The 14,376-nt window shown below is 35.3% G+C and overlaps 1 protein-coding gene across 3 annotated transcripts in view; it reads left to right on the top strand.

Annotated features, from left to right (window-relative positions):
• The window catches only part of zfpm1 (zinc finger protein, FOG family member 1), a 270,631-nt gene that overhangs the window by 128,810 nt on the left and 127,445 nt on the right, over positions 1-14,376 (top strand). For 2 of the 3 annotated variants that reach the window (XM_039763523.1, XM_039763521.1), the window contains exon 2: positions 5,473-5,625. In XM_039763523.1, coding sequence (XP_039619457.1) covers positions 5,473-5,625 — 153 coding nt within the window. The remainder of the gene's footprint in view (positions 1-5,472; positions 5,626-14,376) is intronic. The other variant, XM_039763522.1, reaches the window with a different exon arrangement.

The following is a 14,376-nucleotide window of genomic DNA, read 5'->3' as shown; positions in this document are numbered from 1 at the left end:
CATTTTGTAGGTATTTGGGCATCATTCTTTGAAAGAAAATGAGCTATCATTGTGCCCTCTGTCCTTGTAAACAAGAAAAGAATGGCGGTCAACATGCCAATTTAAAGCAGGGAACCCCTTCTAAATGGTTAAACATCCTGCAAAAACATTTTGTTTCTGTATGAACATACAGTATGTGTTTTTTCACATATTATGATATTCATCCATCCATTTTCCATCCCGCTGAATCCGAATACAGGGTCACGGGGGTCTGCTGGAGCCAATCCCAGCCAACAAAGGGCACAAGGCAGGAGCCAATCCCGGGCAGGGTGTCAACCCACCGCAGCATATTATGATATCTGCATACAAAATTAATGTGTAATGTCCATGTGTTTTAATTTAGGAGAACTGCTTGCAGACTTTTTTTGTTTCTTTTGGAAGGGAAAAAATAATATATTTACTTTGTCTACACTGTGCCTAACCAACTCCATGCCAACTCAAGTTTGGTCCTGGATGGCAGCAGTGGTTTCAGGTTTTTGTTCCAACCCATTTGCTTAATTAGAAGTCAGTTCCTCTCTATAACGGAAATTGTTTCTTAATTTTCTGTCTCATTAGTGCTTTTATTCTGCAAAATTGGGTCAATCTGATATTGCAGATTTACCTTTCATAGGAAGTTAGATGTGAGCTGTTAAGTTCCTTTGTGATTTGCATGATATTTGGTAACTGGCTGAGAAAAGCAATTAAAATTTTGGAATCTTAGCTTAAATGAAGCACAAAGTGTTGAGTAATAACTGCTTCATTAGCAGTGATTGGAACGAAAACCTGCAGCCACTCTGACCACAAAGGACTACACTTGAGTACCCCTGAGCTAGAGCATGAGTAGTTAACCCTGGACTGGTAAAGTGGCTGCAGGTTTTTTTAAAATTAAATACATGACAGCTCCTCTATTTAATAGAGTATGTTAATTTAATTAGGAAGCATGGTTCTATTTTATTTTATAATGTGAGAAATTCCAGCTAGTATATATTTTTATTATTCCCCCCAAAAAAACAAATGCCTGTTTTGTGGGCAAGTCTGAATTAGCCATCTTAGTCCCAATTTTGTTTCTCACATTAATTTCTATATACTTTATTAAAGCCACACATGTGTTATTAAGTTATGAAAACTACTTGGTCCTTGCTTCCTATTTTGTTATATCAAATGGCTTAACACCTATTAGCAAAATCAGAATGATTTAATGTTAAATACTGTGGTGGGCTGGCACCCTGCCCGGGGTTTGTTTCCTGTCTTGCGCCCTGTGTTTCCTGGGATTGGCTCCAGCAGACCCCCGTGACCCTGTAGTTAGGATATATAGCGGATTGGATAATGGATGGATGGATTTAATGTTAAATACCAATGCCTTCTCTATTATTTTTTTATTGTACCTCTACCATTTATCATAATTTGACCTTAGACACACTTTGAAAGTACTTACATAGTGTAGTACACTAGATTATGAGTAGCAATCATACTTCTGTCTGTCTTGCAAGTGACAGTTTTCATGATTTCTTATACATCAATGAGAAGCAGGTGTGAATGTCCATTTTCAAGTAACAAGGAAGTAAAAATGGAGAAACTCATTAAATTCAAAGTGGAAGGCGCGAATTGAGATGAGGGGAGATTAAACTGAGAAGCAGCAAATGAACAATGGGTCTCTCTATTCTAACCTACATGAAAAGATAGATTGCGCTGATTCCACCTCAATAAGGTGTAAGCCGAAACTTTCATTTTGTATGGTTTAACAGGCATTTTCATTCTCATTTATGGTTCATATATGAATAAATCTTTACGTTTTGATTTGAAAAAGTGTTTGCAGAGGGAGTTTATAATATTTTGACTTGAGTACTTATAGATTGGAAAGAAGAAATGTGTGCTAACTTTTGTATTGATGTGAGCATTTACATCATTGCTATGAACGCATCTACAAACTATTAAATTAATAAAGTCTGTCTCAATTTGTATGTTATGTTGTCCTCCAAAAGTTTATTGAGAAAGAATTTAAAACCTGAATTCAGTATTGCATATTTCTTTCTACAATATGAAACATAATTGGAATGTTAAATATTAAAAGTCCTTTGTTCGACCATGATTAAAAGAAAATTAATTGTGTAGAAAAGTCTTCATAGATACTGAAAATTGGAGCTTGGTTAAATCATTCTAAAAATATTGTATACAGAATCTTTCCATTTTTTCCTCCTCCTTTTTTATTAAGTTCCAAATCTAACTGTGTTAATTTTATCTAAAATTGCAATGAACCATGCAGGCATGGAAGACGAAATTAGCCTAAAGATGTTTCATTTACAAAGAGAGAAACACTTTGTCAGGCCGCGATTGTTTCTGAGTATTATCACAGCCCCCTTTTTAATTGCTTTGGAAGTGAAATTAGCAGAATTAAAAAAAAAAATTGCCTTTCCTTTTTCTACATGCCTCTTTATTCACGGTTATTGTTGTATGCTTTGTATAGATTATAAGGTCCTTTGTTCTCTTGGCGTAAATATATACGCCTACAGACACAGCATTAGTCTGAAAGAATCTTCCATTCATTGCAGTTAAAATGAAAATTGATAATAATTGAAAAAAAGAACAGTGTGCAAAATGCTCTTTGGATATCTAGGCTTTACATTTATGCTTATTTATTTTATATTTTTCCTCTATCAAGCTTTACAAAATTGTTTTGAAAACAAAATAGAACATTAGATCTGAAATCCCATGGGCTTCTGTGAAGAAATTATTACAGCAGCCTTTAGTTGATATACACCATTTGCTGAGATATTAAAGTAAAGAGGGAAGTGGACAAACGAATCTCCAATGAGCCTTTGGATTTTCATTTTAAACTTTTTGCACATTTTTGAAAACAATTTAAATAATCATATCAAACACTTCACATTTTATCTTAAACCAACCAAGTTTTAGATAGTTTTGATTTACTCTATGTGTAATTTATAAATCAAAATATCAACTTTTTGCAGATGTTGGTACATCTTATCAGTCGATTTTTAGGGAGCCATACTTTTGAAGTGCTGGTCCTTTTATTCTTCTGATTTACTGTTTTTTTTTCCTTTTCTTAGAAAAAGCTTTAAACTACTAATATTAGTAGTAGTAGTAATATTGTCACATAATACAGTGAAATTCTTACACATCTGACCAATGAGCACCACCAGTGCCATGGCAAACCTGCATATATTAATGTACAGAGAATAATTTTTTAAATGGAAAACACAAATCACTCCGGATGTAACCCTTATAAACGTTTTCTCATACAAGCAATAATTCCACAAACCCAGGAAGCTGTGAATGCGGCGATTCAGAGAAAAGAATCTTGATTCAGCATTGTTGACCACTTACATGCTGAAAATGTGTACCATATACATTCTCCAATTAAAGAAAGCCATGGTGATGGTTGGTTTATTACTTTACTGTCTAACTTTAGTCAGTGGTGCCTTAAAGAAAAAAAATCTTTGTTTAGATATATTGTGTTTACCTTAAAAGCTTTGACTGTGCCATTTCTGTCAATTTTTTGTATTAATTTGTCTTTACGTCAGATGCATTTATGGTAGGAATTATTTTTCATTTTATTACATGTATGAATGTTTCTTGCCACAAACTAACACCAGAGAGACAATGTCTGCTCAGCTGCACACAGTTCACCAGTCATTGGCTACAAATATGGAGTTTACAAAACTTTATTTTGCTTTGTGTTTTATCCTGTGATTATTAATAGCTGTGCTACCCATTCTAAGCTAGTTTGAAATGTAATTAATCAACTTAGACCATTGAACGTAATTTTGTAATGCATGTAGTAGTACAAATGTTTCTGACGCGCCTTCTGTTGGAATGACAAATGCAATGCATGCCTCTGATATATGCCATGAAGTATGAGATTCATAAAAGTTGTGTTAATTTTTGTGGTGTGCCATTTCTGGAATGACAGATGCAGTGTATTTTATTACCACAAATGTTTGTGATGTACCATCTGTTTGAATGATAGAGTTGCATCAACCAGACAGGAACACACAAAAACCCTTGTACTTTTATTAAGGTGGATAAGAAATATAAATGAATTATATTTCACTCAACAGCTGAGATCTTTCATGGAATTATAGAATGGTCCTTTGTACTGCTTTAGATTTTAAATATTTACATCTTGTTTCATATACATGATTAGACAAAGTAGTTTTAGTTCTTGATAAAGTGTGTGTTGAGAAATGGAGCCTTGGACTTAAGACTGGAAACTACTTTTTTTCCTAGTCACAGTAGTCTAAAGTTTTATTAATCAAAGTTCTTTATTAGATGTCTTTCCAGATGATTGATGAATTTGTTTCTCTTTCTCTTATTCATTTTTTGATCTTAAAGACAAAAGGCAACATAGTTAATGCCTTAGTAAAATATGTTAATGTTAAATGTGTTTAGACAAAGGGGGGAAACATATATGTCCATTAAAAAATAAGATATTCATTTGCACAGATGTGGAAAGGGATATTGCAAGGAAGCATAGCATTAACAGTATCTAACTTTGAAAACGATGGTACGGCTAACAGCATATCTAAATCTTTTTTTGCTTCTTTCCTGTAAAACTCAGCTGATGCAGTGTTACTGTAAGGCCTATTCTCCACTTCAGTGGTTAATGCCAAGTGTTTACCTCACTGCACCCATAGCACTGATGCAATAATAATCTCCTTCACACTTTCATTCCTATGCTTGGGTCTCTTCCAAAACCATCGAGTCGGTTTTGAAAGTCCCTAACATCTTACTGTCTACCACACTACTTGGTAGCTTATTTCAAGTGTCTATCGTTCTTTGTGTAAAGAAAAACTTCCTAATATTTGTGCAAAATTTACCCTTAACAAGTTTTTAACTGTGTCCCCTTCTTCAGTACTGTTTTTCTTTCTCTCTTTTTTCAAAAGCTTACCATTTTAAAGCACAACTCAAGTATTTAAGACATAATTTTGATCTGTGTTTAATCTTGCATTTAGCACAAAAATATTCACAAATAAATACAAATGATACTTCTACTTAATCAACCTGGTAGTTGTACATTTGGTGGTATTATACAGTATATTATGTGTATGTAAAAAAGCCAGATTTTTTTCCTTCTGTAAAAATTAAGTTTGTTCTGTCTGTCTTTCTGCCTGTCTGTCTATTACATTTGTGGGTCCTGTTCTACCTGGTACCATATTCAGGACATGCAACAGTGTAAGTTGATGATTGAACACTTTGAGAAAGACATGCGACTGAGCACTCAACTAATCAGCTTCTAGTCATGTAAAGCAAATATGGGACACTTTTTTAAATTTGGTTATGAAAAAAAATACTGTTGGAGCTTGGTGTATGTTTTTTATATTTTCAAACTTGTTCATAGTGTTTTATTTATAAAGTTAAGTAACAAAGAAATAATTTTCAATGCAAATTTTTATGGTATTTCTTAACTAAGGACTTTTTGTTCATTCTTTAAAGGTTCCTTAGGCCCTTTAGAGGAGGGTGAGGACAGCCTTCTTGATGAGCACAGCTTCTCAGAAGAGGAAGGTGGGACCTCAGACCAGGAAGGCTCTTTAGAATGTGATAGTTCCAGTCCTTCTTTTGCACCCTTGAACAATGAAGGTATTTCAGGTACAGTAACTAGAATTAAGCTTATTATACTTTAATTGTAACCACTGTAATTGTGTAAATATTCCATGAAGGTTATTCATTTAGTTTTGAGTACATCATTTTATGAAATATGATTCTGTCAAACTTTTTTAGTTTGTTCTGGATACCAAAGGCCCATTCGTGTTTTTCATTCTTCATTCTTTCCATTGGTTTCATTGCATTTTGTTTTAATTATGTAATTGACATTTCCTTTCAAATCAAAAATCATAAGACTGTGCAATAGTATTTTTTAATTCATAGAGTGCAACTGACAATATTATGGAAGTAACTGTGCAAGTGAGAATATAATTAAAGATGCATTTTGACAGTATTCCAGTAAAATAAATCTAGAAAAAACTAGTCGTAAATCTGCAAAAAGATTGTAGTTTACACAGTAAAATATTGAGTGGATGAAGCCAAAAAAGATACAAAACAATGAAGTGAGACACACTAAAACTGATGTCACACAATAAAGTTGAAGAACTTTGCATATTTACTGACTAGAGCTGCTGGATGCTGCTGCTTTGAGTATGTTAGATTACACACCTAAAAATGGTGATGCATGGCAGATTACACAACGCCTTCAGAAGTTCTCAACACAGTTTCATTTTTCCACTTGGGCAGCATTTTTTTTCATTGTCACTCTGTCATGGTATGACAAAGTATCAGACAGATACAAGTTGCAGACCTGTGTGATTGACCACTGGGGATTTCACACCACACAATTTATGGACACACATATGGAAAACTCTTTTAGTGTGACAGGGCTTTAAGGAGACTAAGTGAAGAAGTCAGCAATCAAGGTTCACAAATTGTTTACTTTATTTTTTGTATATATATAAAGGAGCAAGTCAAATGTTGGGAACTTGTTTCTAAGGATTCCTTGCTTATCTACTAGTGCCATTCATCCTTATATGATGAATACTATTAATGTTCTAACAGGACACTGACTGGCCACTTGTATTCATCATTTGTTCAAAACCATATATGTGGAGATAGTCACATTGTAAGTTTCCTTCTTAAATCACATGACTTGATTTGTATGCTTGAGTGTAAACCATGTAATGCACAAGAGTGTTTGATTTACATTAATGAAGTATTGTATAATAATATAAACCTTTTGATTCACTCTTTCTGTATTTTAACAGTTAATTTTGTGCATTCGTCAGAACTAAAATAATGTAATGCCTTCCCCATCCCTACATTTAATTAATAATAGCACAACTCATTTGATTCAGTATAACTATGAAAAGACTTGAGGAAATGTTCACTATGTGGGTGCTGAAGCTGGAAACTCTCAGGTTGAATAAAAATATAACAACATATATGTTATCATTGAGTATATGCTAATCTTAAAGTGAGTGAATGAGTCGGTCAACTTTGCATGTTATATAGATAGGTTATTTGAATAGCTTCTTTTTATTTGAAAGCTTTCCATTTTGATTAACATATTTTTGTTGTTCCTACACTACCATTTTTATGTTCCATGGGCAAGTACCATTTTGGGACTTGGCGTGGAGTTATTATTGCTAGCAACAGCTCCTGTTCCTAATATGTGACAACCAAAATGTTTTGACCCATGACATGCTAGGGTGAACCATATAAAGGTCAGCATTATGGACTTCCAGGTTGGCCAAGGTTGTAGATTCTTCTCTAAGGTAGTTTGTGGTGTGTTTAATAATGTTTCTGAAAAAATAATGTAATGGGGGACAAAATGTCAGAGTTTTCATTATTTTGAAAATGTATGTGGATGCAGAGTGTTCAGACCCATTCACTTTCTGCACAGTTTATTGTGATGTAGAATTAATTTTAAATGGTTACATTTATGTTTTTTGCCCATTAATCCACAATTAATGGCCTATAATGTCCAAATGAAAACATGTTTTCAGAAAGGTTTGCAAATTTATTAAAAATCAAAATCTGAAATCTCTACTTGATAGACGTATTCAGACCCTTAATTCAATACTTTGTAGAAGTCCCTTTGGCATCAATTACAGCCTCAAACCTTCTTGGCTAAGACTCTACAAGCTTTTCACACCTGGATTTGGGCAGTTTATCCTCAGAAGGTCTTGATTGAATGGGACACATCTGTAAACTGCCATATTCCGGTTTCCCCACATTTCTTCAATGGTGTTTAAGCTTGGACTTTCACTGGGCCACTCAAGGACAGTTAGAAATTTGATCCAAAGTCACTCCACCATTATCTTGGCTGGATTCTTTGGATTACAGTGGTGTGAAAAACTATTTGCCCCCTTCCTGATTTCTTATTCTTTTGCATGTTTGTCACCCAAAATGTTTCTGATCATCAAACACATTTAACCATTAGTCAAATATAACACGAGTAAACACAAAATGCAGTTTTTAAAATGATGGTTTTTATTATTTAGGGAGAAAAAATCCAAACCTACATGGCCCTGTGTGAAAAAGTAATTGCCCCCTTGTTAAAAAATAACCTAACTGTGGTGTATCATACCTGAGTTCAGTTTCCGTAGCCACCCCCAGGCCTGATTATTGCCACACCTGTTTCAATCAAGAAATCACTTAAATAGGAGCTGCCTGACACAGAGAAGTAGGCCAAAAGCACCTCAAAAGCTAGACATCATGCCAAGATCCAAAGAAATTCAGGAACAAATGAGAACAGAAGTAATTGAGATCTATCAGTCTGGTAAAGGTTATAAAGCCATTTCTAAAGCTTTGGGACTCCAGCGAACCACAGTGAGAGCCATTATCCACAAATGGCAAAAACATGGAACAGTGGTGAACCTTCCCAGGAGTGGCCGGCCGACCAAAATTACCCCAAGAGCGCAGAGACGACTCATCCGAGAGGTCACAAAAGACCGCAGGACAACGTCTAAAGAACTGCAGGCCTCACTTGCCTCAATTAAGGTCAGTGTTCACGACTCCACCATAAGAAAGAGACTGGGCAAAAACGGCCTGCATGGCAGATTTCCAAGACGCAAACCACTGTTAAGCAAAAAGAACATTAGGGCTCGTCTCAATTTTGCTAAGAAACATCTCAATGATTGCCAAGACTTTTGGGAAAATACCTTGTGGACTGATGAGACAATAGTTGAACTTTTTGGAAGGCAAATGTCCCGCTACATCTGGCGTAAAAGGAACACAGCATTTCAGAAAAAGAACATCATACCAACAGTAAAATATGGTGGTGGTAGTGTGATGGTCTGGGGTTGTTTTGCTGCTTCAGGACCTGGAAGACTTGCTGTGATAGATGGAACCATGAATTCTACTGTCTACCAAAAAATCCTGAAGGAGAATGTCCGGCCATCTGTTCGTCAACTCAAGTTGAAGTGATCTTGGGTGCTGCAACAGGACAATGACCCAAAACACACCAGTAAATCCACCTCTGAATGGCTGAAGAAAAACAAAATGAAGACTTTGGAGTGGCCTAGTCAAAGTCCTGACCTGAATCCAATTGAGATGCTATGGCATGACCTTAAAAAGGCAGTTCATGCTAAAAAAACCCTCAAATAAAGCTGAATTACAACAATTCTGCAAAGATGAGTGGGCCAAAATTCCTCCAGAGCGCTGTAAAAGACTCATTGCTAGTTAGCGCAAACGCTAGATTGCAGTTATTGCTGCTAAGGGTGGCCCAACCAGTTATTAGGTTCAGGGGGCAATTACTTTTTCACACAGGGCCATGTAGGTTTGGATTTTTTTTCTCCCTAAATAATAAAAAACATCATTTAAAAACTGCATTTTGTGTTTACTTTTGTTATATTTGACTAATGGTTAAATGTGTTTGATGATCAGAAACATTTTGTGTGACAAACATGCAAAAGAATAAGAAATCAGGAACGGGGCAAATAGTTTTTCACACCACTGTATTCTCATGCTGAAAGGGGAACTGTCACATCTGTCAAAGGCTGAATGCAATCTGTAGCAAGTTTTCTTGAAGGAACTCTCTGCACTTGACTGCATTCCTCCTTCCCTCAGTTCTGCTACCGCAATGCTTCACTACAGGTATAGTAAAAGGCAAGCAATGAGCTGTGTCTGGTCCTCTCTAAACACGGTGTTTGGATTTCTGCCCAAATAGTTTAATTTTTGTCTACTAAAATCAGAGAATTTTTTTCCTCCTCCTCTTTAAGTAATTTAAACTGGCATATACATTTTACTGAAGAGTTGCTCCCATCTAGCTAAATTAAAATTAGCCTAATGTAACTATGTGGAAATGTACATATGAATTTGCTCAGTGATGGACACAAGTTAGATTCCAGGATTGCAGCTGGTGTTCTTGGAATTATAGGTGCCTTCACCATCACCATAGAACTATCAGATTATTAAGACGATTGGGGCAGCATGAACCCTGAATTTCTAGGTAGAAAACCGAGTTCTTAATGAAGGTAGAGGTGGAGGTTGTATAGCTTAGTACCAAAATACTAAAATTGCCATTGAATGAGGTAAATACTACAAAATAAATCAAGGATAACAAATGTTTCATTTAAATACTATTGGATTATCAGTCTATTAAATAAGCATTATAAAACCAATACTCGTGTTAAAGTACATTTTTCTTTTTATATCATCTGACATTATTCTTCACACTGGGCACCTCCCCTGCATATGAGTGGAACGATGGTAGAAATTATTTTAGAAGGAAAAAAATATAGAATTGCAGAAGTGTGTAGAATTGGTATAATAAAATTTTGCAGATTTTAAACGCGAGGAAAAATCCAGATCCTTTGTAAGCATACAGTATCCAGTTTAAAATAACTTAACAAGTTCATTTCTGTTCTGCTATTTCCTGGAGGTTAGCTGAGAGGCTGATTCTATCTTTTTATTTCAGATTGTTGTGTTAATTGCTCTAATTGAGAATGTAGTATTTTGTGCAATTGAAATACGTGGTGTGTTAATTAAAATGATGGGTTTATTGCTTGTGGTAATCGGCTAAACATTTTATTAACATTCTTGCTGCAGCATTAGGGAATCTCAGTGTCTTGATTGACATTTATCATATGGCAAAGTAGAAGTGTTGACAAAGCAGACACCAAAGTAAAAAATATTACTGCTGAGCCAAGAGCAGTAGGATTATCATTTCTTGCAGTGTAAACGTAAACAAATGTATTTTATAAATTTATAAAATTCATTTTATATATGTCCTTCATATAGTAAGCACTATATTCACAGAACTTTACAGGCACATATTCATGGTAATATTGTACATATGTATTAAAGGAAGACTAACTGATTGCTGAATTAGTAACAGGGAATGAGTTCAGTGTCTCAGCCATTAATGAATGTAATTTCTTTTATACATCCTGCTGACATATACTATTGTGTTACATAATTAAATGATCACAGTTATTCTAATAGGTATTGCAACATAGTACTAAGGCTTATTTTTAGCTAAAACCATCTCTTGCTCCAAATCATTAATATGACACTGAAAACTTTAATTTTATGGAATGTGTTTAAAAGATTATATAAAATAGTCTTAAAAAATAAACTGCAGGCACAACTGCTGGAAGCTGTGTGGGATATCTATTAAGAGAAACCATATAAAAGAACGTGTCTTTGGAAAACTGCTTTTGATAGCTGTCTAAAATGTGTGACCGATGTACATAATTTAAAAACAAATCATAAGTCAAAGATGATGATGATTAAATGAGTTGAGGCATAATTTTGTAATTAACCCATATTGATAGCTGATTAAATGCAGTGTCAGCTTCTTTTCATCGATATTTTTTTTCATAAGACATTCTCATGGTTTGTGCCGAGCAATCATTTTATAGTCAATTTTGAATATTAAAATAAATGTTAAGACATCGGATCACTGCTGTCTGCCTTACTAAATAGATTTGTTTTAAGCGTATTCTGAGTTGTCTCATCTTTTAAAGTCATTTTTAAGTAAGAATGAACTTTGACTTTAAAAGATTTAGAGAAGTGGTCATTGCCATATATTTTAATTTAATAATATGTCTTTGTTATAACAGAGATTGAGTTCAGAGCCTCCTGAAATTGGAGTACCGGTTCTTTACACACTGTAAAGTCAGCATGGACTGCAACATTGATATATCTGTTATATACAGGGTCAGAACACCTAACAGGCTCACATATTCACTGCTGTTGCATTATTAATGCTGGCCAGCAGAGGCTTCATTTGAAATTACACTGAAATCAAAAGCAAGAATGAAACAAATGTAAGCTTTTTCCAGGAAATGATGATCAGTTTAATTTGTAGTCATTTTCTCTATGTTTAATGTTTAACCTTTTTATTGTTTATTATATACTCACCAAACAAATATTATAACTATACCCCAGGCAGAAATGTGATGGTCATTTTCTACCCAGGCAGCACTTGCAAGCTAAGTAAACATATGTGTGAGTGCACAAATAACATTTCCGAGTTACAGTTCCCACATGAACAAGCAAATTGGACATGTCCCACAGAATGAGCCAAGACCAACTCTCAGTTCACTCTTAGTTCTTTGGCCTTGTAAATAGGTACACTTAAATTTACTTTTATTAGAGCATAAATGTCATTGGTTCATTAAAGAAAGATGGTTGTTCCTAATGTACAGTATTTGTCTGTTACGCCTGCCCTTGTATCCATAAACTGGCCTGCTGTATAACAGAGCTTTTTTTGAAAGTATCAGCTCATCACAGGCCACATATTATAGGATGCTGGATGAACCTGGGTAAGGCAGATGAAGACTTTAGCAAAAACAGAGTCTCCATACAGACGCTTCTTCAAGCAGTATTCAAACAATGTTTGTTGGATCTGTCTGGTAGCGATGTTAATAAGAACAACATCCCTATGTATCATGAAGATGACTCTAAATAATCTAAACCTTTGTAAGCATTTGAGCATGTTTCATATTTTGCTTAATTTGTTAGATAGATAGATAGATAGATATTTTATTAATCCCAAGGGGAAATTCACATAATCCAGCAGCAGCATACTGATACAAAAAACAATATTAAATTAAAGAATAATAAAAATGCAGGTAAAAACAGGGAATAACTTTGTATAATGTTAACGTTTAACAGGTGGAATTGAAGAGTTGCATAGTGTGGGGGAGGAACGATCTCTTCAGTCTGTCAGTGGAGCAGGACAGTGACAGCAGTCTGTCGCTGAAGCTGCTACTCTGCCTGGAGATGACACTGTTCAGTGGATGCAGTGGATTCTCCATGATTGACGGGAACCTGGTCAGCGCCCGTTGCTCTGCCACGGATGTCAACCTGTCCAGCTCCGTGCCTACAATAGAGCCTGCCTTCCTCACCAGTTTGTCCAGGCGTGAGACGTCCTTCTTCTTTATGCTGCCTCCGCAGCACACCACCGCGTAGAAGAGGGCACCATCTGGTAGAACATCTGCAGCATCTTATTGCAGATGTTGAAGGACACCAACCTTCTAAGGAAGTATAGTTGGATCTGACCTTTCTTGCACAGAGCATCAGTATTGGCATTCCAGTCCAATTTATCATCCAGCTGCACTCCCAGGTATTTATAGGTCTGTACCCTCTGCACCCAGTCTCCTCTGATGATCACGTGGTCCATGAGGGGCCTGGGCCTCCTAAAATCCACCACCAGTTCCTTGGTCTTGCTGGTGTTCAGGTGTAAGTGGTTTGAGTCGCACCATTTAATAAATTCCTTGATTAGCTTCCTATACTCCTCCTCCTGTCCACTCCTGATCCAGCCCACAATAGCAGTGTCGTCAGCGAACTTTTGCACGTGGCTGGACTCAGAGTTGTATTGTTCATGATAGTGATCAGTCTGCTACTTTTTTCGATCTTTAGGACAAGGGTGCTCATTCATGGTCATGGAGGACCGCAGTGGCTAGAAGCTTTTGTTGTTAAGTCTTTAATTTAAGTCAATCTTTTTGTTCAGTGATTTACTTTTTTTTAAAATAAGATAGTTCACTCTAGTTCTGTGTGTACTAGCTTAGAAACTCCCAGTAATTAAATGTTATGGGACATTCTCAATTTCCTAAGTTTCATGTTTTTTAATTTCTTTCTTTCTTTCTTTCTTTCTTTCTTTCTTTCTTTCTTTCTTTCTTTCTTTCTTTCTTGATGGTGCGTTCATGAGGTAATTTATAGAGTTTAGGATAATGAGTTGATATTTGTTATTTGAAATATGAATTAGATATTGGTTTCTTTTTGGGGTGAGTTGGGTTTTTGATAGGTTGTTTTACTTATGATAATGTAAGTATTTGTTGATCATTGATTAATAAAGTTCAATCCAAAACTCGTTCTTTTCTTTCTTTCCTTTTGTCCTTTCTTTCTTAAGCATTTACTTTAATTTACAATTTTCCCAGAGAAGGTAATATTAAACTAAAAGGAATTTCTTACACAGCACCATGATAATTGATCTAGGGAGTAGAATTTCATGAAAAAGCGAGATGTTCCAAAAAGAAGTTAGTTGAAACAAAACCTACATGCAGTGTGGCTTCCTGGACCAGAACTTCCCATCTCCTGCTACCTATTGTTAACTGTTGAAGATGCTCATGTTTTGATCATAAAGCTGAATCAGTTTATAAAGATATAATAAATGATATTTTGGCTTCTGTAGTACCACTACAGTGTTTAATAAAAATGTCTATTTATGTTTTCCAAAAAATTTAGAATATTAAAAAACATTGAATTTTGATTGAATCCGTGACAAGACCCTGAAGGTTGCTGAGGGTTGTGTAGGTGTTACCAGTGTTCCCAGAAGGAGGTGTTTCATTTCGCAGGGCACCTTGGATATCATCGAGAGGAGTCGCAGTGCACAACTCA

Source organism: Polypterus senegalus, chromosome 9, assembly GCF_016835505.1.
Source record: "Polypterus senegalus isolate Bchr_013 chromosome 9, ASM1683550v1, whole genome shotgun sequence".
Taxonomy (NCBI): domain Eukaryota; kingdom Metazoa; phylum Chordata; class Cladistia; order Polypteriformes; family Polypteridae; genus Polypterus; species Polypterus senegalus.
The sequence above is the reverse complement of the archived record's forward strand: the minus strand, read 5'-3'. Positions and strand labels throughout refer to the sequence as shown.